General features: G+C 48.0%; 1 protein-coding gene across 1 annotated transcript in view; it reads right to left on the bottom strand.

Moving 5' to 3' along the window:
- Nucleotides 1–22,957, bottom strand: part of xdh (xanthine dehydrogenase) — a 155,412-nt gene that overhangs the window by 62,703 nt on the left and 69,752 nt on the right. The window contains exons 9-12 of the mRNA XM_038799021.1: nt 22,088–22,168; nt 16,392–16,533; nt 12,483–12,575; nt 8,266–8,417 (exon numbers count right to left, since the gene is read on the bottom strand). Of these exons, the coding sequence (XP_038654949.1) occupies nt 8,266–8,417; nt 12,483–12,575; nt 16,392–16,533; nt 22,088–22,168 (468 nt within the window). The remainder of the gene's footprint in view (nt 1–8,265; nt 8,418–12,482; nt 12,576–16,391; nt 16,534–22,087; nt 22,169–22,957) is intronic.

Here is a 22,957-nt window from a genome sequence, read left to right as displayed (position 1 = left end):
TCACCACCTCCTCAATATCCATCACCACCTCCTCAATATCCATCACCACCTCCTCAATATCCATCACCGCCTCCTCAATATCCATCGCCACCTCCTCAATATCCATCACCACCTCCTCAATATCCATCACCACCTCCTCAATATCCATCACCACCTCCACAATAGCCATCCCCACCTCCTCAATATCCATCACCACCTCCTCAATATCCATCACCACCTCCTCAATATCCATCACCACCTCCTCAATGTCCATCCCCACCTCCTCAATATCCATCCCCACCTCCTAAATATCCATCACCACCTCCTCAATATCCATCACCACCTCCTCAATCTCCATCGCCACCTCCTCAATATCCATCACCACCTCCTCAATCTCCATCGCCACCTCCTCAATCTCCATCGCCACCTCCTCAATATCCATCACCACCTCCTCAATATCCATCGCCACCTCCTCAATCTCCATCGCCACCTCCTCAATATCCATCACCACCTCCTCAATATCCATCGCCATCTCCTCAATCTCCATCGCCACCTCCACAATAGCCATCACCACCTCCTCAATATCCATCGCCACCTCCTCAATGTCCATCGCCACCTCCTCAATATCCATCACCTCCTCCTCAATATCCATCACCACCTCCTCAATATCCATCACCACCTCCTCAACCTCCATCGCCACCTCCTCAATATCCATCACCACCTCCTCAACCTCCATCGCCACCTCCTCAATATCCATCACCACCTCCTCAATATCCATCACCACCTCCTCAATATCCATCCCCACCTCCTAAATCTCCATCGCCACCTCATCAATATCCATCACCACCTCCTCAATGTCCATCACCACCTCCTCAATATCCATCACCACCTCATCAATATTCATCACCACCTCCTCAATTTCCATCAAGACCTCCTCAATATCCATCACCACCTCCTCAATACCCACCGCCACCTCCCCAGGATCTATTACCACCTTCACATTATCCATTACCACCTCCTCAATATCCATCGCCACCTCCTCAATATCCATCACCTCCTCCTCAATATCCATCACCACCTCCTCAATATCCATCAGCACCTCCTCAATATCCATCACCACCTCCTCAATATCCATCACCACCTCCTCAATATCCATCGCCACCTCCACAATAGCCATCCCCACCTCCTCAATATCCATCACCACCTCCTCAATATCCATCACCACCTCCTCAATATCCATCACCACCTCCTCAATATCCATCACCACCTCCTCAATATCCATCACCACCTCCTCAATATCCATCGCCACCTCCACAATAGCCATCCCCACCTCCTCAATATCCATCACCACCTCCTCAATATCCATCACCACCTCCTCAATATCCATCACCACCTCCTCAATATCCATCACCACCTCCTCAATATCCATCACCACCTCCTCAATGTCCATCCCCTCCTCCTCAATGTCCATCACCACCTCCTCAATATCCATCACCACCTCCTAAATATCCATTGCCACCTCCTCAATATCCATCACCACCTCCTCAATCTCCATCGCCACCTCCTCCATATCCATCACCACCTCCTGAATGTCCATCACCACCTCCTCAAAGTCCATCACCACCTCCTCAATAGCCATCTCACCTCCACAATATCCATCACCATCTCCTCAATATCCATCACCACCTCCTCAATGTCCATCACCACCTCCTCAATATCCATCACCACTTCCTCAATATCCATTTGGGCAGCACGGTAACACAATTGGATAGCACTGTGACTTTGCAGCACCAGGTTCCCAGGTTCGATTCCCTGCTGGGTCACTGTCCGTGCGGAGTCTGCACTTTCTCCCCGTGTCTGCGTGGGTTTCCTCCGGGTTCTCCGGTTTCCTCCCACAGTCCAAAGATGTGCAGGTGAGGTGGATTGGCCATGCTAAATTGCCGTTAGTTTCCAAAAAGGTTAGGAGGGGTTATTGGGTTATGGGGATAATGTGGAAGTGAGGGCTTAAGTGCATTAGTGCAGATACAATGGGCCGAATTGCTTCCTTCTGCACTGTATGTTCTATGCTCCATGTTCTTTATCACCTCCGCAGGATCTATTACCACCTCCACAATGTTCATCCTCACCTCCTCATTATCCATCACCACCTCCACAAGATCCATCATTACCTCCTCAATATCCATCACCATCTCCTCAAAATCCATCACCACCTCCGCAATAACCATCACCACCTCCTCAATATCCATCACCACCTCTGCAATATCCATCGCCACCTCCTCAATAACCATCACCACCTCAATGAGATCCATCACCACCTCTTCAATATCCATAACCACCTCAATAAGATCCCTTACCACCTCCTCAATATCCATAACCACCTCCATACGATCCATCACCACCTCCATACGATCCATCACCACCTCCATACGATCCATCACCACCTCCTCAATAGCCATCGCCACCTTCTCAATATCCATTACCACCTCCACAATATCCATCACAACCTCCTCAATATCCATCACCACCTCCACAATATCCATCCCCACCTCCTCAATATCCGTCACCAACTCCTCAATATCCATCACCGCCTCTTCAATGTCCATCACCACCTCCTCAATATCCATCACCACCTCCTCAATATCCATCACCAACTCCTCAATATCCATCACCGCCTCTTCAATGTCCATCACCACCTCCTCAATATCCATCACCACCTCCTCAATATCCATCTCACCTCCACAATATCCATCACCATCTCCTCAATATCCATCACCACCTCCTCAATGTCCATCACCTCCTCCTCAATATCCATCACCACTTCCTCAATATCCATTTGGGCAGCACGGTAACACAATTGGATAGCACTGTGACTTTGCAGCACCAGTTTCCCAGGTTCGATTCCCTGCTGGGTCACTGTCCGTGCGGAGTCTGCACTTTCTCCCCGTGTCTGCGTGGGTTTCCTCCGGGTTCTCCGGTTTCCTCCCACAGTCCAAAGATGTGCAGGTGAGGTGGATTGGCCATGCTAAATTGCCATTAGTTTCCAAAATGGTTAGGAGGGGTTATTGGGTTATGGGGATAATGTGGAAGTGAGGGCTTAAGTGCATTAGTGCAGATACAATGGGCCGAATTTCTTCCTTCTGCACTGTATGTTCTATGCTCCATGTTCTTTATCACCTCCGCAGGATCTATTACCACCTCCACAATGTTCATCCTCACCTCCTCATTATCCATCACCACCTCCACAAGATCCATCATTACCTCCTCAATATCCATCACCATCTCCTCAAAATCCATCACCACCTCCGCAATAACCATCACCACCTCCTCAATATCCATCACCACCTCTGCAATATCCATCGCCACCTCCTCAATAACCATCACCACCTCAATGAGATCCATCACCACCTCTTCAATATCCATAACCACCTCAATAAGATCCCTTACCACCTCCTCAATATCCATAACCACCTCCATACGATCCATCACCACCTCCATACGATCCATCACCACCTCCATACGATCCATCACCACCTCCTCAATAGCCATCGCCACCTTCTCAATATCCATTACCACCTCCACAATATCCATCACAACCTCCTCAATATCCATCACCACCTCCACAATATCCATCCCCACCTCCTCAATATCCGTCACCAACTCCTCAATATCCATCACCGCCTCTTCAATGTCCATCACCACCTCCTCAATATCCATCACCACCTCCTCAATATCCATCACCAACTCCTCAATATCCATCACCGCCTCTTCAATGTCCATCACCACCTCCTCAATATCCATCACCACCTCCTCAATATCCATCTCACCTCCACAATATCCATCACCATCTCCTCAATATCCATCACCACCTCCTCAATGTCCATCACCTCCTCCTCAATATCCATCACCACTTCCTCAATATCCATTTGGGCAGCACGGTAACACAATTGGATAGCACTGTGACTTTGCAGCACCAGTTTCCCAGGTTCGATTCCCTGCTGGGTCACTGTCCGTGCGGAGTCTGCACTTTCTCCCCGTGTCTGCGTGGGTTTCCTCCGGGTTCTCCGGTTTCCTCCCACAGTCCAAAGATGTGCAGGTGAGGTGGATTGGCCATGCTAAATTGCCATTAGTTTCCAAAATGGTTAGGAGGGGTTATTGGGTTATGGGGATAATGTGGAAGTGAGGGCTTAAGTGCATTAGTGCAGATACAATGGGCCGAATTTCTTCCTTCTGCACTGTATGTTCTATGCTCCATGTTCTTTATCACCTCCGCAGGATCTATTACCACCTCCACAATGTTCATCCTCACCTCCTCATTATCCATCACCACCTCCACAAGATCCATCATTACCTCCTCAATATCCATCACCATCTCCTCAAAATCCATCACCACCTCCGCAATAACCATCACCACCTCCTCAATATCCATCACCACCTCTGCAATATCCATCGCCACCTCCTCAATAACCATCACCACCTCAATGAGATCCATCACCACCTCTTCAATATCCATAACCACCTCAATAAGATCCCTTACCACCTCCTCAATATCCATAACCATCTCCATACGATCCATCACCACCTCCATACGATCCATCACCACCTCCATACGATCCATCACCACCTCCTCAATAACCATCGCCACCTTCTCAATATCCATTACCACCTCCACAATATCCATCACAACCTCCTCAATATCCATCACCACCTCCTCAATAACCATCGCCACCTTCTCAATATCCATCATCATCTCCTCAATATCCATCATCACCTCCATACGATCCTTCACCACCTCCTCAATAACCATCGCCACCTTCTCAATATCCATCATCACCTCCTCAATATCCATCATCACCTCCTCAATATCCATCACCACCTCCATAAGATCCACCACCAGCTCCATAAGATCCATCATCACCTCCTCAATAACCATCATCACCTCCTCAATATCCATCATCACCTCCTCAATATCCATCACCACCTCCTCAAGACCTATCACCACCTCCTTAAGACCTATTACAACCTCCACAATATCCATCACCACCTCCTCAATATCCATTACCACCTCCTCAGGATCTATTACTATGTCTATAATATCCATCACCATCTCCAGAAGGTCCATGAAAACATAGAAAATAGGTGCAGGAGTAGGCCATTCGACCCTTCAATAAGATCATGGCTGATCACGTAAATTCAACATCCCACTCCCGTTTTCTCTTGATACCCCTTGATCCCTTTAGCTGCAGTGGCCACATCCAACTCCCTCTTGAATATACCCAATGAACTGGCCCCAACATCTTTCTCTGGTAGAGGATTCCACAAGTTCACAACTCTCTGAGGGAAGAATATCTTCCTCATCTCAGTCCTGATTGGCTTACCCCTTATTCTTAGGCTATGACCCGTGATTCTGGACGTCCCCAGCATCGGGAACATTCTTCCCGTATCTAACCTGTCCAGTCCCATCAGGATTTTATATGCTTCTATGAGATCCCCTCTCATTCTTCTAAACTCAAGTGAGTACAAGCCCAGTCAATCCTACCATCCCGGGAATCAGTCTGGACACCTTCGCTGGACACCCTCAATAGCAAGAATGTCCTTCTTCAAACTTGGAGACCAAAACTGCCCACAATACTCAAGGTGTGGCCTCACTAAGGCCCGGTATAACTGCAGCAAAACATTCCTACTCTGATACTCAAATCCTTTTGTTATGAAGGCCAGCAGGCCATTAGCTTTCCTCATCACATTCCAACCTTCAGCGACTATTCCACCATGACACCCAGGTCTTGTTGTACTTCCCCTGTTCCTAAACTCCCACCATACAGGTAATAATCTGCCTTCCTGTTTTTGCCACCGAAGTGGATAACCTCACATTTACCCACATTACATTGAATTTCCCAAATATTTGCCCACTCAGCCAGCCTGTCCAAGTCACTCTGCAGCCTCTAAGACCCCCTCCATAAGATCCATCACCACCACCTCAATATCCGTCACCACCTCCTCAACATCTGACACCACATCCTCAATATCCATCACCACCTCCTCATTATCCATCACCACCTCCTCAACATGTCACCACTTCCTCAATATCCATCACCACCTCCTCAACATCTGTCACCACTTCCTCAATATCCATCACCACCGCCTCAATATCCATCACCACCTCCTCAACATCTGTCACCACTTCCTCAATATCCATCACCACCTCCTCAATATCCGTCACCACCTCCTCAACATCTGTCACCACCTCCTCAATATCCATCACCACCTCCTCATTATCCGTTGCCACCTCCACTGGATACATCGCCACCTCCTCAAGAACCCATAGAGAACATAGAACATAGAACGATACAGCGCAGTACAGGCCCTTCAGCCCTCGATGTTGCACCGACATGGAAAAAAAAAACAAAAGGCCATCTAACCTACACTATGCCCTTATCATCCATATGCTTATCCAATAAACTTTTAAATGCCCTCAATGTTGGCGAGTTCACTACTGTTGCAGGTAGGGCATTCCACGGCCTCACCACTCTTTGCGTAAAAAACCCACCTCTGACCTCTGTCCTATATCTATTACCCCTCAATTTAAGGCTATGTCCCCTCGTGCTAGCCACCTCCATCCGCTGGAGAAGGCTCTCGCTGTCCACCCTATCTAACCGTCTGATCATTTTGTATGCCTCTATTAGGTCACCTCTTAACCTTCTTCTCTCTAACGAAAACAACCTCAAGTCCATCAGCCTTTCCTCATAAGATTTTCCCTCCATACCAGGCAACATCCTGGTAAATCTCCTCTGCACCCGTTCCAAAGCTTCCACGTCCTTCCTATAATGAGGCGACCAGAACTGTACGCAATACTCCAAATGCAGCCGTACTAGAGTTTTGTACAACTGCAACATGACCTCATGGCTCCGGAACTCAATCCCTCTACCAATAAAGGCCATCACACCATAGGCCTTCTTCACAACCCTATCAACCTGGGTGGCAACTTTCAGGGATCTATGTACATGGACACCGAGATCCCTCTGCTCATCCACACTACCAAGAATTTTACCATTACCCAAATATTCCTCATTCCTGTTATTCTTTCCAAAGTGAATCACCTCACACTTCTCCACATTAAACTCCATTTGCCACCTCTCAGCCCAGCTCTGCAGCTTATCTATGTCCCTCTGTAACCTGCAACATCCTTCCGCACTGTCTACAACTCCACCGACTTTAGTGTCGTCTGCAAATTTACTCACCCATCCTTCTGCGCCCTCCTCTAGGTCATTTATAAAAATGACAAACAGCAACGGCCCCAGAACAGATCCTTGTGGTACGCCACTCGTAACTGAACTCCATTCTGAACATTTCCCATCAACCAGCACTCTCTGTCTTCTTTCAACTAGCCAATTTCTGATCCACATCTCTAAATCACCCTCAATCCCCAGCCTCCGTATTTTCTGCAATAGCCGACCGTGGGGAACCTTATCAAACGCTTTACTGAAATCCATATACACCACATCAACTGCTCTACCCTCGTCCACCTGTTCAGTCACCTTCTCAAAGAACTCGATAAGGTTTGTGAGGCATGACCTACCCTTCACAAAACCATGCTGACTATCCCTAATGGTCACGCATACACATACATTCCCCACATAGCCCCACACACACATTGATTTGGAACGACTTGCCTCAGACTGGTCATTGAAATTTCTATCAGGATGTTAGAATGTGTGAAATCCAGGGGATGTTTAGGCACAGTGCGAAACACATTCCCCTCAAATCCACTTTTGTGAACCTATTGCCAGCAATGCTTTATTTATTCAAAGAAAGAAATACTTATGTTTCTAAAGCAAACTTTTCAACATCCAGATGTTCTAAAGCACGTTACGGCCATGACTAGTCTGTGAGAAATGTAGCATGAACTGATGCACAGCAAACTCCCATCACTACAATATGACAATGACCAGATAGTCTGATGTTGATTGAGGAATAAGTATTGAACAGGACAACTGGGTTGTTGCTCTTCTTTATATTGATACGGGTGCAATTATTTAGTTCCACCTGAGAGACAGGCACGGCCTTGGTTCAATACCTCACCCGAAAGACAGCCTATCTGACGGTGCGGCTCTCCTTCAGTGATGCATTTTGAGTCACCCAAAATTTTCTTCCTAAGTTGCTGGAGTAAGCCTCGAACCTGGAAACTAGAACTAGAATTGATGAGAAGCGGAGCACTTCCGACATGCGTCACCCTTGTCTGACAATACATACGGCTGCCACCCTAACCTGGTTGGCACGCAAAATACTCACTGCAACATTCCGGATTTGTTGCCCAGCAAACCAACGGAGCTGCTCCAACACGGCCTTGAAAACCTCTGTCCTGTAACTGGGGAGTTCCGCTACGGCCTTCTTCAGCTCGCTTCTGATGTCGGTCAGGGTACAGGCCGCCCCGAACGTTATCCCTTCAAAATGACACATTAAAAAAAAACTTTAACCTTTATTCAGAACCTTTAACAAAGTAAAACCTTCCGAGCCACTTCACAAGTGAAATGATCAAAGAACAATTGGCGCCGGCCCACGTGAGGAGATAATAAAAGCGCTGACCTAAAGTTTGATCAAAGAGGAAAATTTTAATGAGGGTCTTAGCGAGGTAGAGATGTCGAGAGGTTTAAGGAGGGAATTCCAGAGTTTTAGGCCCAGGTAACTGAAGGCACGGCCGCCAACGATGGAGAATTTTCAGTCTCAGGCCACAGAGGATTCCAGACATGAGGGTGTGAATTTTAAAATCGAAGCATTGCTTACCTGCAAGTCAATGGGTTTCCAATTTGATGCCACAGTGAGGTTGGGGTGGGGGCAATCCATCCAAGCTAAAATGTTCTGAGCCGGGAGGCACCCTTTCGGCCCCCAAGTGTGGATCTTGCCAGATCGGGACTCAACAGCGAATATCGGATAACCCAAGGCTTCCAGTGGCTTTTCATTAAGGAGCACTTCTATCAAGTAGCATCATAGATATCACAGTGCAGGAGGAGGACATGGTACAGGTACCACTACCAGCTCTGCAACCAGGAACTGTCTCCACCTGAAGCCTCTCTATTTGCTCCATTCCCTTAAACCCTGTCATAAACTTCCTTTTTTCAGATACCCATATCAGTAATAGGAATGGGAAGCTCTTTCCCCCTAAAGGAGGTGGTTGCTGCTGAACAATTGGAGGTCCTGAAGTGACCTCGCCAGTTGTATCAAAGCTGCAGCCAACAGGTTTAGTGGTAATGTCGCTGGGCTAATAATGCTGAGGTCCAGGCTAATGCTCTGGGGACACAGGTGTGGTGTTTTTTGTGTTTCTGAATTCAGGATGGCTGGCGTAGTGTTCACAAAGACCACAAAATAGCTTTAACTTGAACAAAGCTATAAATTTATTAACATTAATAATTTGGATTTGACACGTACTCCTAAATAATACACAGTTGATAATTAACATATAATCTACACTTATTGACAACTAATCTCTACCCTATAATAAACTATGATCTGCTCTTACTCACACTATCTTTTCTTCAGTCTATCTCTAGCTAGCTCCTTCACTTCTCTCGCCCCACAAGGCTTAGCATCAATGTCTTATATACTTGTAACTATAGCTCCCTCCAGTGGATGATCCAGACATTTCATTAACCCTTGCAGTTCTTACATTTATGATAACACCACAACGGGGTTCAAATCTCACCACAGCATCTGGGATAACTTTAATTCAATGAATAAATCTGGAATTGATAGCTAGTCCCAGTAATGGTGACCATGAAACTATCATTGATTGTTGTAAAAAAAACACTTGTCTGGTTCACTCATGCCTCTCTAGGTAAGGAAATCTGTCGTCCCTACCTGGTCTGGCCTACATGTGACTCCAGGCCTGCAGCAATGTGGTAGATATTTCTGCCCCTCTGCAATGGCCTGGCAAATCACTTATTTATATCAAACCACGACGAAGGCAAAAAAGGAAACTGAATGGACCACCTGGCCTTGACCCAGGTAACAGAAACAACAATAGCAGCCTTGTGAACCCTGCAAAGTACTCCTTACTAGCATCTGGAAGCGTGTGCAGAGCAATCTCACAAATTAGCCAAGCAACAGCCGAACATAGTCAAACACACTGATTCACACATTCTTTAAAAAAATAAATTGAGAGTGCCCAATTGTTTTTTCCAATTAAGGGGAAATTTAGCATGGCCAATGGACCGACCCTGCACATCTTTTTGGCATGTGGGGGTGAGACCCACGCAGACACGGGGAGAATGTGAAAACTCCACATGGACAGTGGAGTCCTCGGTGCAGTGAGGCAGCAGTGCTAACTACTGTGCCAACATGCTGCCACTGAATCATTCCTTATAGACAATATCCCAGGCCAGGGGCTGGATCCTCCGTTGGGCCCTGACAATATTCCGACCTGAAGACTTGTGCTCAGCACCATTAATTATTCTTAAGTTACCGAAGCAGTCTGTCTTCATAGGCAGCAAGACCCGGACATCATTCAGGTTTGGACTGATAAGTGGCAAATAACAATCGGAACACACAAGTGCTAGGCAATGACCATCTCCACAAAAGACAGAACTTAAACACCTCCTTTGAAATTCAATGGCATTGCCAGAGCTGAATTCCCCACTGTCAACATCCTGGCGTTACCATTGATCAGAAACTGAACTGGACTAGCCATATAAATTCTGTGGCACCAAGAGTAGGTCAGAGCTGGGAATTCTGCAGTCAGTTACTCACCCACTGACTCTCTGAAGCCTGTCCACAATCCACAAGGCAAAAGTCAGTAGTGTAATGGAATACTCCCCATGTGCTTGGATGTGTTCATTTCCAACGACACTCAAGATGCTTGACACTATTCAGGAGAAAGGCCAGCCCACTTGTTTGGCACCCCATCCACCATCTTCAACATTCATTCTTTCCACCACCAACGAACAGTGGCAAACATGTGTACCATCTACAAGATGCACTGCAGGATCAAACTAAGTTTCTCTTACACCAGGCATTGTCAAACTTGGGGGCCGTCCGTCGCGGTGCTCCGCACAAATCTGCACTCAACAGCTGCAGCAGTCGGCTGTTAGTAACGCCAGCTGCACGCGGCCTTCAAAATGGCCGTGAACATGTAAAAAAAATGCGTCCGCACTGCGCATGCGCGCTGACGATCGGGCACGCATGTGCAGTGCGGCCGCTTTTTTTTAAAACGGTCGCAGCTTTTTGTTTTACAATTTCGGGGTTTTTTATTAATTTTATTCATTTATTTTGTTAATTAATTTTTATTTTTTTCATTTATTTTATTCATTTTATTTTTTTTACAAGTTCGGGAGAGTTTATTTGATAACATTTTACAGGAAAAAAATGCAGAACTTTGGACAGAGGGGGACTCCATACTTTCCGACACCGGAAGACTTCACCTTCATGCAACAAGTTCCATTGGAGGAGCGTGTACGAGGGCCAAAGGGACCCAAAGCTATTTCCTCCATTTTTGTCTGCAGCAAACAAGGTAAGAGAAAATGGTGGGTCGCGCAGGTCGGCCTGCGTGGGTCGCGCAGGTCGGCCTGCGTGGGTCGCGAAGGTTGGCCAGCATGGGTTGCGAAGGTTGGCCTGCGTGCGTTGCGAAGGTTGGCTGGGTTGGGTCGCGAAGGTCGGCTGGCGTGGGTCGTGAAGGTCGGCGGGCATGGGTCGCGAAGGTTGGCCTGGTTGGGTCTTGAAAGTTGGCCAGTGGGGATAAATGGGCACCGTAAAAAAAGTTTGAAGAACGCTGCCTTAGACAACACCTTCCAAGCCCACGACCACTCCCATCTAGAGGAACAAGGGCAGCAGATACCTGGGAACTCCACCACCTCGAGGTTCCTTCCAAGTCACTTGTCATCCTGCCTTGGGAATATATCGCCATTCATTCACTGTCGCTGGCTCAAAATTGTGGAGCTCCCTCCCTAATACCACTGTGGGTGTACCTACACTACACGGACTGCAGTGATTCAAGAAGGTAGCTCACCAGCTCGGGGGCAATTTGTGATGAGCAATAAATTCTGGCCTAGCCAGAAATGCCTACAATCCCCCCAAAAAAAAGATGGTCCACCAGGCAACTTAAAGGAGACAATATCTGCGACAGTGATGGAAACGTCATTTTCAGACATTCAGTTTTGGAAAACGTTGCATATTTGTTAATGATTAACTTAATGCACTCTTATGATTTCTACAGATAATCTTAGCATTAATGTTTTGCACAAAAGTCCATATCGACAACATTGAAGTGTCCTGAGAAGAAATGCTGAATAAATTGTTATCCTGAGGCAGGAAGCTGTCCCTGTTGGGAAGGAAATGTCGGGCCTGTTTTAGAAGGCCGTAGTGTCAGGAGGTTGGCATCCAAAATAGCAGTGCGAACACGTCCACTGCATTTCTCCCCCCCCACCCCCCCATCCCCACTCCCCACCCCAGATGGCACCCCTTCACCTCCCCACTTCATGGCTAAAATAATGGAGGACTGGCAGCTTTGCCTCACCTACCGTTCTTTGTACGCTGGCTCACATTAAGCTGTGGAATATGAGCGGGAGCCAAGATCACCGGGTACAACATGTTCTTCAGCTTCATTTCGATACCTGCACCAAGCAGAGAGAGACAGTAAATGTTTTCCCCTTCATGGTATCCCCCAGAAACGCCACCAATCCTACTCTCGGAGCCTGGCTATTTGGTAACAATTGTTTACCATATCAACCCCGTCCAACTGGACATTTGGCTGAGGAGAGTTTTTTCCAAGCCTCTACCATTCCTTTGTGATATTTGTGGAAATATTGTTTGTGGGTAGAGGTGGTGGTGGTGGTGGGAGGCGGGGGGTGAGTGCGGGGTTAGGGAAGTGGTGGAGGGCGGTGCGTGAGGATTTCAGGCCAACATTACAGTGGAAAACTCGGGAAAAATGGGATTAGTGCACAAACAATTAAGCTACCCAACATTGTCTAACCCAGCCAAATATAGCAGAACTCAGATGTAAACCTCAGGGAGGCCAGATTGTGCATTGACTGATAAGATGAAAGCTTCCTCAACATACATCAACTGGAGCCTTAGAAAAACATTGCCTCCTCCTTACCCAACCCCAAAATCTCCACAAAACTCACCCCATCTGCCCCCCCCCATACACAACCCCTCCTATCCCCCTTCCTACCACCCACCTCCCCATTCTCCTTCCTCCCCTCCAAATCCCCAACCCCTGTCCCCCTTCCCACCTCTCCTCTCCACCTCTCCAACCCGCCCCTCCAGCTCCTAACTCCCACCCCCTCCACGTTCCCTCCTCTGCACCACCTGTGAAGGAATCCAGCTTAAAGAGTTAAAAGAACTCATCTTCCTCAGTGAAGGGTTCCTAAGTAAAAGATGTCTATGGTTTATCTCACATTCCCAAGTCTACTGCATGAAAACAATATAGCTGCTAAATTAACTGCCACTTACCACAGGGTAACCCTTAATATGGTGGTTTTCCGCTGGGCTTGAATCCACAGCAAGTGGGTTATGACTATATAATCTTTATACGTGTCACAAGTAGGCTTACATTTAACACTGCAATGAAGTTACTGTGCAAAGCCCCTAGTCGCCACACTCCAGCGCCTGTTCAGGGGAGAATTCAGAATGTCCAAATTACCGCACAAGCACGTCTTTCGGGACTTGTGTGAGGAAACCGGAGCACCCGGAGGAAAGACACGCAGACGCGAGGAGAACGTGCAGACTCGGCACAGACAGTAACCCAAGCCGGGAATCGAACTGGGGACCCTGGAGCTGTGAAGCAACTGTGCTAACCAATGTCCTACCGTGCCGCCCATACCATCATGAACGGCCCCTACGGCAATGTGGCACTCCGTCAGTGCTCTGTTAACTGTTTAGTGATTGCATACACGATTGTATTCAATGGAATGTAATCTTGAAAAGTGTGAGGTTATGCATTTTGGGAGGACTAACGAGGTAAGGAAAAATGCAATATATGGTAATAGCCTCGGAAGTACAGAGGACTAGAGGTGCACCATAGATCCCTGGGAGCAGCAGGGCAGGTAGATAAGGTGGTTTTGAGGGCATATGGGACACTGTGGTTCCATAAGCCATGGTGCAGGTGTCCCCTAGTTGGGGTGATATCTGCTGATCCCCTGCTTCCTCTGCAATGGGGCAGTGTTCAGGGGGGCAAGCTCGTGGCTGCTGCCCACGCTGGGGAAAAGGGTGTCCCGCCAATCATCAGTGGCATGGATCTGAGGGCCCACCTCTGACCCCCAACCACAGGGGGGGGGCAACTTTTCTCTGAGCGACCTTGGTAGCTGCAGTGAGCCTGTGGTCAGTGGAGCACAAAAGAACAGCTCCAGTTGCCACATTCTTTGGCGCTAACTCCGGCCCCAGCGGTTAGAACGCTCACTGGGCTGGCAATTGCTTGCAATTCGCGGCAGCAAACTGCCGGCCTGTTAGCGTGTCCCGAATTGCTCCAGAAATAGCGCCCCCCAATGGGAACGCGAACCGCACGTAGTTCAGTCCCACCGTCAACACTTTAGTCTCCCAAATGGAGAATTTCGCCCACTGTCTTTAGGATTTGGCGAACGTAACCTTGAGTTGAAAGTGAACATGGGATGTGTACGCCTGACTTGGGATAATCCCAAGGACAAGGATTAAAATCCACCGCATCAGATCAATAAAGGTGAAGCAATCGGACTGTCAAAAAAAAAACCCAAGTGGTTCCCCAATTTTCTTTAGGAAAGGGAATCCGTGGCCCTTACTCCGGCCTGGGTTATTTGTCATTCCAGTCTGAAACCACCAGATCTGACTCTGTCCAATGAAGTGTTCCAGGAAGTCACTTGGTTGGATCAAACAGACCATCCAGAGATGGACAATATATATCACCTGTTGTCCGGGATGTCCAGAACTTGAAAATGACTCCAAACAAAATGTTGACAATAGCCCAGGTCATAAAAGCACAAAAAGAAGCCATTCGGCCTATCATGTCAATGCTAGCCCTCGGCAAGAGCAGCTCAGCGTGTCCCACTCCCTGCCTTTCACCCCTAACTCGACAATCTTTGTTTATATCTTCTGGGAAACACAAAATAGAAGCAGGTGTAGGTCATTCGGCCCCTGAAGCCTACCCGCCATTCAATATCATCATGATTGACCCTTGATCTCAACACCTGCACTCACCATATGCCCCATGACATCTTTAGTGCCTAGAAATCAATCTGTTTCCCTCTTAGATATATTGAGTGATTTGGCCTCCACACACACTTCTGTGGTAGAGAATTCCACATGTTCACCACTCCCCGAGTGAACAAACCAATTCAGATTGTTACCCATTTCCCTTTTGAAAGCCGAGATTGAATCCACAACCTCAGGCAGTGCATTTCAGATCTGATAATAAGTGCAAAAGAAGAGTCAGATGGACTCGAAGCCATAGAATCAATAGAATTCCTACAGCGCAGAATGAGGCCATGAGGCCCATCCTGTCTGCACCAACCCTCTGAAAGAGCATTTTTACCTAGGCCCACTCCCCCAGAGTATCCCCATAACCCCACCTAATCTGCACATCTATAGACATTAAGGGGCAATTTATCGTGGCCAATCCACCTAACCTGCACATCTTTGGACTGTGGGAGGAAACCGGAGCACCCGGAGGAAACCCACGTAGACACGGGGAGAACGTGCAAACTCCCCACAGGCTGGGACTCAACTCCAGGATTGAACCCAGGTCCTGAACACTGTGAGGCAGCAGTGCTAACCACTGTGTCACCATGCGCTAACTGTGTTTGTCTCTCGACAGATGCTGCCATACCTGCTGAGTTTTTGCAGCATTTTCCGTTTGCATTCCAGAACCTAACCGCTCGATGCATAAAAAAAAGCTTTTCCGAATGGTCGCCTCTGCTTTAGCAATCGGCATAACCTTGATCCAGCTGAAAATGGGAAAGGTTTGTACCTCAGGCCCTTACAAACACACGGCGGACAGTGATACAATCCCCAGTGGTGAAGGAGGCCATTCGGCCCATCAAGTCCGCACTGAGCCTCCGAAAGAGCACTCTGCCCAGGTCCCCATCCCTGGACACCTGAGAGGCAACTTAGCATGACCAATGCATCTAACATGCACACCTTTGGACTGTGGTAAGAAGCCGGAGCACCCGGGGGAAACCCACGCAGACACGGGGAGAACGTGCAAACTCCGTACAGTCACCCAAGCCACGAATCGAACCAGGGTAACTGGCGCTGTGAGGCAGCAGAGCTAACCATTGTGCCACCCCACATGCGGTGCTGCACATGAACTATTCAATACAGGCCCACAGCCAGACCCTATCTCATTACACTGGTGGAGGGAGGGAGGGAGGCATGGAGAGAGGGAAGGACAGAGGGAGGGATGGAGGGAGGGGACTCTGGGATGCTGGGCCTTTGTTAGTCTGCAGTTTGCATCTTACCTACTTCCGTGTTGCCAACCACAAGCTTGGCTTCAGGGTACCTGCCCTTTAAGGTCAACAGTTCTTTCAAAGTTGTTGGCTGGATCCAGGTGACGCGGTCCCCTTTAAAGAACAGTGTTTGCTGAGGTAATTCACGAAGTAACTGCAAACCAAATGGAGAAAGGCTGAGCTGTTAAAGATGATCGGTGTTCCTCACTGGGAGTTTGAGTGTGCCCGATGCTCCCCGACATTTAGGCCCAAGGTGCCCACGTTTCATTATTGGGGGATGGTGAGAGAAGGTATTTAGCACTGCAGGCCAGAGAGGACAGGGCTGTGCTTCTGGAGAACAGCAAGATCCCAGATACCCCAAGCATAAGAAAGGTGCGGCTACGAGGAGAGATGGGATAGTTGGGGTTATTTTCCTTGGTACAAAGAAGGCTGAGGGGATGACTCAATTGAGATGTACAAAATTATGAGGGGAAGAGATAGAGTGGACAGGCTAAAATTGTTTCCCTTGGTGGAGAATTCTAGAACCAGGGGAAATAGATTCAAGATCAGTGGGAGAAGGTGCAGAAGGGACATGTGGAAGAACGTTTTTGCGCAGAGGGTAGTAGAAGTCTGGAATTCACTGCCTGACTTAGTGATGGAGGCAGAGACCCTAAACCCATTTTCAAAGTGCCTGGATCTGCACCTTAAGTGCTGTAAGATACAGGGCTATGGACCTGGTGCAAGAAGGTGGGATTAGAAAGGGCACCTGGGTGTCCTCGAGCTGGCATGGAGAAGATGGGCAGAATGGCCTCCTTCTGTGCTGTAACTTTTCTATGATTCTAAGTATTGATCCTAATGGGAAGGAAATGTTCCCTCCTTCTTTGAGAATGTCCCAGAACCTCGGGGCTTCAGTGTGTACCGAGGCAAATTCCAGTGGCTTATTTATTTTTTTGGCAGGGTTCCCTTTGCTTTGGTTTGTTTGGGGTGCAGAGCGAGGAATGCAGACTCGATGGGCTGAAGGTCCTCTTCTGCAGTGTAATAATATTCTGTGACTGTAGGTTGAGAGGCCAGGTATGTCCTCCTCCTACCTCACCGCACATCCTGCACGAGGTTCTGTGTTTACCCCAGACATTGGCCCTGGGAAGACGTTCGAAAAAGCAGGGCCTGGCCGTAGCAAATTGGCAGCCTGCTTTTGTCGTTTCCATTGAAAGGAAACCGACAGGCTGCCGAATGAGCTGCTGATTCACCAGGCCAGAGTTAACAGGCCTCCGGGGGGCGTGCTAGATAGTGATGCAGGAGTTGGGACCAGTAAAATATTGGGTGAGGAGGGTCCCCCCGACACATTCGGCAACCAGGCCATTTTACCGGCAGTAGGAGGGGCGGGCAGTGGCGTAGCTTCCCGGCTACCCAATGGCCCAAGGAGGGATCTCCTGTGCACAAGGTCGACCCCATTGTTACAACTCTGCTTGCTGGAGGCATTATCCGTCAGAACGCTTGGGCCTACCTGCTACCTGCATGAAAACAAATTTTGGATCTCTTTGTTCTTGTTATTTTCGGTCTTACCTGTGGTGGTCCTGGATCTGGACCTACAATACAATATCTTGAGGAGATACTGTTGCAAACCCCTATCCTCCATTGAACATTAAGCTAACTATTTATCTGTCTGAGGTTCCAGATGGAACTGACTCTCTCTGTGCCCTGTTATCATGTAATGCTACGTCACTGATGATGTTGACTATATATTCACCGATTTAACATTAACCCTATATACCACATCTCCCACCTAAGCAAGTCTCCGACTCAAATAAATATTATTTACATTGTCCTACATCTCCTCCAGAAGTCTCAGAATTCTCTCGTTCACAGAGATAAACGTTGTGGGGTGGGGGTTTAACTATTTCTCTCGAAGGTTGTATTGGATTCAGGTGCTCCACGTTCCCTCCGGAGCTCTGTGGAGTAAAACCGCAGAGACTATTTAACTCTGTTAAAGTTGTCTTTCTAAACATATGGGTAGTTGGTCCATTCCATTGATGGCCTACTTCTTGTTGCCATGGGTACGCTTCTGTCTCTTTTCATTATCCCTTTGGCAGACTCAACTCTATAAGATCTCGCACTTCCTATTTCTTCCCTTTCCTGTACTGCTCTCTATTCCAGACTGGTTCACCTGGCTGGGATTTCTGGTAACTCCTCCATTCTAAGGTGAAGATTGTAACTCTTTGTCTGATTTGCATGACAGTCATTCTCCTCCCTTACTCTCGTGATGTCAGAGATTTGTAGATATGGCACGCGGGTATGTGGAAGAGCGTGGCATTTGAGTGTGTAATCTTCTTCCCATTAGAAATTTAGACATAGAAACATAGGAAAGAGGAGCAGGAGTAGGCCATTCAGCCCCTCGAGCCTGCTCCATCATATAGCTGATCCTGTATCTCAACACCATGCTCCTGAGCTCTACCCACGCCTTACTTTCAGCTGAATGCCTCCTAAACCAACCTCCTGGCCTTCATGAATAACCTCAGCTGGTACAGGAATTTAACCATGCTGCTGGCCTTGCTCTGCATCGCAAACCAGCTGTCTATTCAAGTGAGCTAAACCTTATGATTTCTGCTTGCTCCATAATGGTGTTTTTCTGAAGGCTAAATAAACTTCAGTAACTTCTTCATAGGTTGCCATGTCTTAGTTTATGACCTTTCTGACCAAAACATCATCAACACATCTCCCTATGGTGTAGAGTAAGGTACTGACCCCTGCTGCTTCCTAGCCTTTTCAGGTGGTCCAAAGGCTATGCTGTACCTGGTAAACCTGCAATGCCAGCCTTGCCACATCACAGCTTGACCCAGGTCTTCCACATGGTCAAAGTACTCTGTTGAAGGTAGGATTTTGTCCATCTCTTCCTTTATTTTGCTTCTTCTGGAGTACGGTTGAAATAATTTTCCACACTGTCCTTGTCCTGCAGTTGTTTCTCTTGCTGCTCCTACCAGTCATTAGTCTCCTCGCTTGTTGCTTCTTTCGCCGTTTTAACCGCTGTCACCATCTGCTATTGGTCTCATAGTGTTAGCCATGGATCTGAACTTCAAGACAATGCTGGAGGTGACACTTCTATCTTTTATTGAACATTATGCAAACTATTTATGAGGCAGACTCTGCATGAGGTTCCACAAGGAATATTCCTTTCCATGCTCTGTCACTATGTGATGCTGTGTCGTCATAGACTTTGGTCAGAATTTAATGTACACCCCCCCCCCCCAAAGCCGATAAGCCGATTCTGAGGTGGGGGATTGGGGGAGTGTAAACTTGTGTGACCGGGATTCTCTCTGGAATAACGCCCTTTCCTGATCCTGACACAATTTCATGGCAGTGCGACAGGGCTTCTGACAGGAAGCCCATGTCCTCATCACAACACATAAGTGGTCACTTAATTGCCACTTCAGGGCTTTTTTCCATCCAGCCTCAATTTGTAGGCCGGTGGATGCCAGTTGGATCAGGACGGCGAATAGAAAAGTGAAATTTCTCGATCTTGTGCAAGAGGTGTTGGGGGAGCAGTGAGGGGGGGGGGGGGGGGGGGGTACCTCAATCTGAAGGCCCTTTCAGATTTGGGACACCCACCCTCATGCACTTGGGAGCTCCTGCCCTCCCCACACCCCCGACCCCCGATCTACCCCTCAACACCAATACTGTTCCCCTCCCAAACCTCGCAGGGCATCCGCTATACTCCAGCTCCCAGAACCCTTGGCGTTTACCTGAAGTGCAGTACTTATTTTCAGGGACAGCACTGCACTACTTCTTCTGACCACTGCAGCGCTGCACCCTGAGGGGCTGGAGAGCTGTTGGCCAATCTGATTGGCCATCAGCTCTCCAAGGTGGACCTTTTGTCTAAAGGCAGACGGAAGACGTGCCTACTGCCGATCAATGGTCAATTGAGCGCAAAATGCAGTAGGCTTGGCGGAGTCTGCAGGGTTTCATTCCCCTCCGACTTTCAGGATGGTGAGCGCCAATCTGAAAATTCAGGCCTGTATATTTACATATTTAACAGTGTACTACAATCTCTCCTGTGAAGGTCCCTGCTTCAGCAACATCCACCTCTCTGTGTTAGTAGGCCTGACAGCCCTCTGATTGGGCCTAGGGCGTTATCTCAATGTTCTTAATTGGATGGCAGGGTGGGAAATGGCCTTTCAATTGCCTGCCTCTGGGAATATTGCTGCTGCAGTCCTGCCATCTGCATGTGGCAGGCTCGGGGCCTACATAATGTCGTAGCTTAGGGTCTCACCCTGTGCCGGTAAATCCTGGTCACGTTTACCCATATTAATCCCATCTCCTCCATGACCAATTTATCCTTAAAGCTGCAGCCCAGATGAGCCTAACCAGTGACGTATAAAGGTCTGGCCTAACCTAGACGGTGAGGGATCAATTAAGTGGAAATAGGGCCATTTTAATAGAGTATGTCTGAAGTTGCTCCAAAGGGTCAAGCCAAATCAAAATGGTTTCAAAGCGCTCCAGCAACAACACCAAGTTCATAGAATCATCGAACTTACAGTGCAGAAGGAGGCCATTTGGCCCACTGAGTCTGCACCGGCCCTTGGAATGAGCACCATACTTAAGCCCATCCTCCAGCCTATCCCTGTAACCCAGTAACCCCACCTATCTATTTTGGACAATTTAGCATGGCCAATTTGTCGTGTTAGGTACACTGGTATAACACTGGCTGCAACTGGATGCAGCTTAGATCAAAAAGATACTCCAGACCTTGAAGTTAGTTCAATCAGGTTCATTGAACTAATAGCACAGTTAGCACAGTTCTCTGTGAGTTTGACTCTCTGCTAACTTAAGTGTAGTTACTCAGTCTGACTGAACCAGACTAGCTCTTAGCCACGTGGTGGAGGTGTGAGATTGTAACAACACCCTTGACTGACTCTCTAAGATGCTCATCAGTGGAAAGATGCGGAGTGTGAGTTTCTCATGTCCTTTATAGTCAGATCCCACCCGTGAGTGTCCTGCCTGCTTATTGGTCATGTCCTGTTCTCTGTGTCCATTAGCTGCTTGTCTGTGCCTGCCTGTATATCATTATGTGTGTGTCTGTATATCATGACACAATCCATCTAATCTGCACACCTTTGGACTGTGGGAGGAAACCGATTCAGAAACAAAGAGAACATGCAGACTCCGCACAGACAGTGACCCAGGCCGGGAATTGGACCTGGGACCCTGGAGCTGTGGAGCAACAGTGCTAACCACTCTGCTACCGTGCTGCCCTTAGTTGAATTGGTATTGCTTCTTTAAAATAGTAAAATTTCCCAGGGTGCTTTACAATTTGCATGATTATCATGAATGATTTGACGCAGAGAGCATTAGATGTTCTTACGGAAAGGTAAACCAAAATGTTGTCAAAGCATTTGGTTTCAAGGAGCATCCTGAAGAGAGTGGCTGAGGGGCTTTGGGAGCAAATTCTCAAGTTTGGGGCAGAAACGGCTGAAGATTTGATTGGCAATGGCAAGAGTTGGGAATAGTTCAGAGATGTCAGAGGGTTGTCAGGTTGGAGGAGGTTGCCGCAGCGCGGGGACGCGAGACCAAGGCGAGATTTGGAAAGAAAGATGAGAATTTTTAAATGAAGCTTTCACTGGACTGGAACCCAATGTTAGTCAGCAAGCACAGTGGGGAGGGATCAATCTGTGATGACACACTTCAGCAGGAGAGATAGGTCCTGATAAGGAGATTTTGTGTTCGCCTATACTTACCAGGAGTTCTGGGGGAAAGATGGGCTCCTGAGTCGGGTCCAGAGGTTTAAACTCTGATGGCTCAAAGAGTCTGGGTGATAGCTGTAGTAAAAACAGGGTTTAATTTATTATTTCCAGGTTGACCATAAGGCTATACGACATAGGAGCAGAAGGAGGGCATTTGGCCTATCAGGTCTCCTCCGCCAATCAATAAGACCAAGACTGATCTGATCTGGTAATCCTCAACTCCACTTTCCCGCCTTATCCTCATAACCCTTGATTCCCTTACTGATTAAATATCTCAGCCTTGAACATACCTAAGACCCAACCCCTACAGCCCTCTGTGTAAAGAATTCCACTCCCCTGAAGAAATTCCTCCCCATCACTGTCTTAAATGGGTGAATTCTTACTCTCAGATTACACACTCTGATCGTAGATTCTCCCAGAAGTGGGAACAATCTCTCAGCATCTACCCCTGAGAATTCTATCCATAGATTCCCTAGAATCCCTACAGAGCAGACGGAGGCCATTTGACCCATCAAATCTGCACCGACCCTCCGAATGAATACCCTACCGAGGCCCACTCCCCTGCCATATCCCTGTAACCCAGTAACCCCACCTAACCTGCACACTTTGGACTGTGGGAGGAAACTGGAGCACCCGGAGGAAACCCACGCACACACGGGGAGAACGTGCAAACTCCACACAGACAGTCACCCAAGGCCGGAAGAGAACCTGGGTACCTGGTGCTGTAAGACAGCAGTGTGGCCACTGTGCCACCGTGCCGCTCATATCTCTATATGTCTCAATAACATTGCCTCGCATTCTTCTAAACTCCAATGAGTACAGGCCCAACCTACTCAACTTCTCCTCATAAGAAATCCCTCCATA

This window comes from Scyliorhinus canicula, chromosome 6 (genome assembly GCF_902713615.1).
Source record: "Scyliorhinus canicula chromosome 6, sScyCan1.1, whole genome shotgun sequence".
Lineage (NCBI taxonomy): Eukaryota > Metazoa > Chordata > Chondrichthyes > Carcharhiniformes > Scyliorhinidae > Scyliorhinus > Scyliorhinus canicula.
This window is presented reverse-complemented; position numbering and strand designations above follow the sequence as displayed.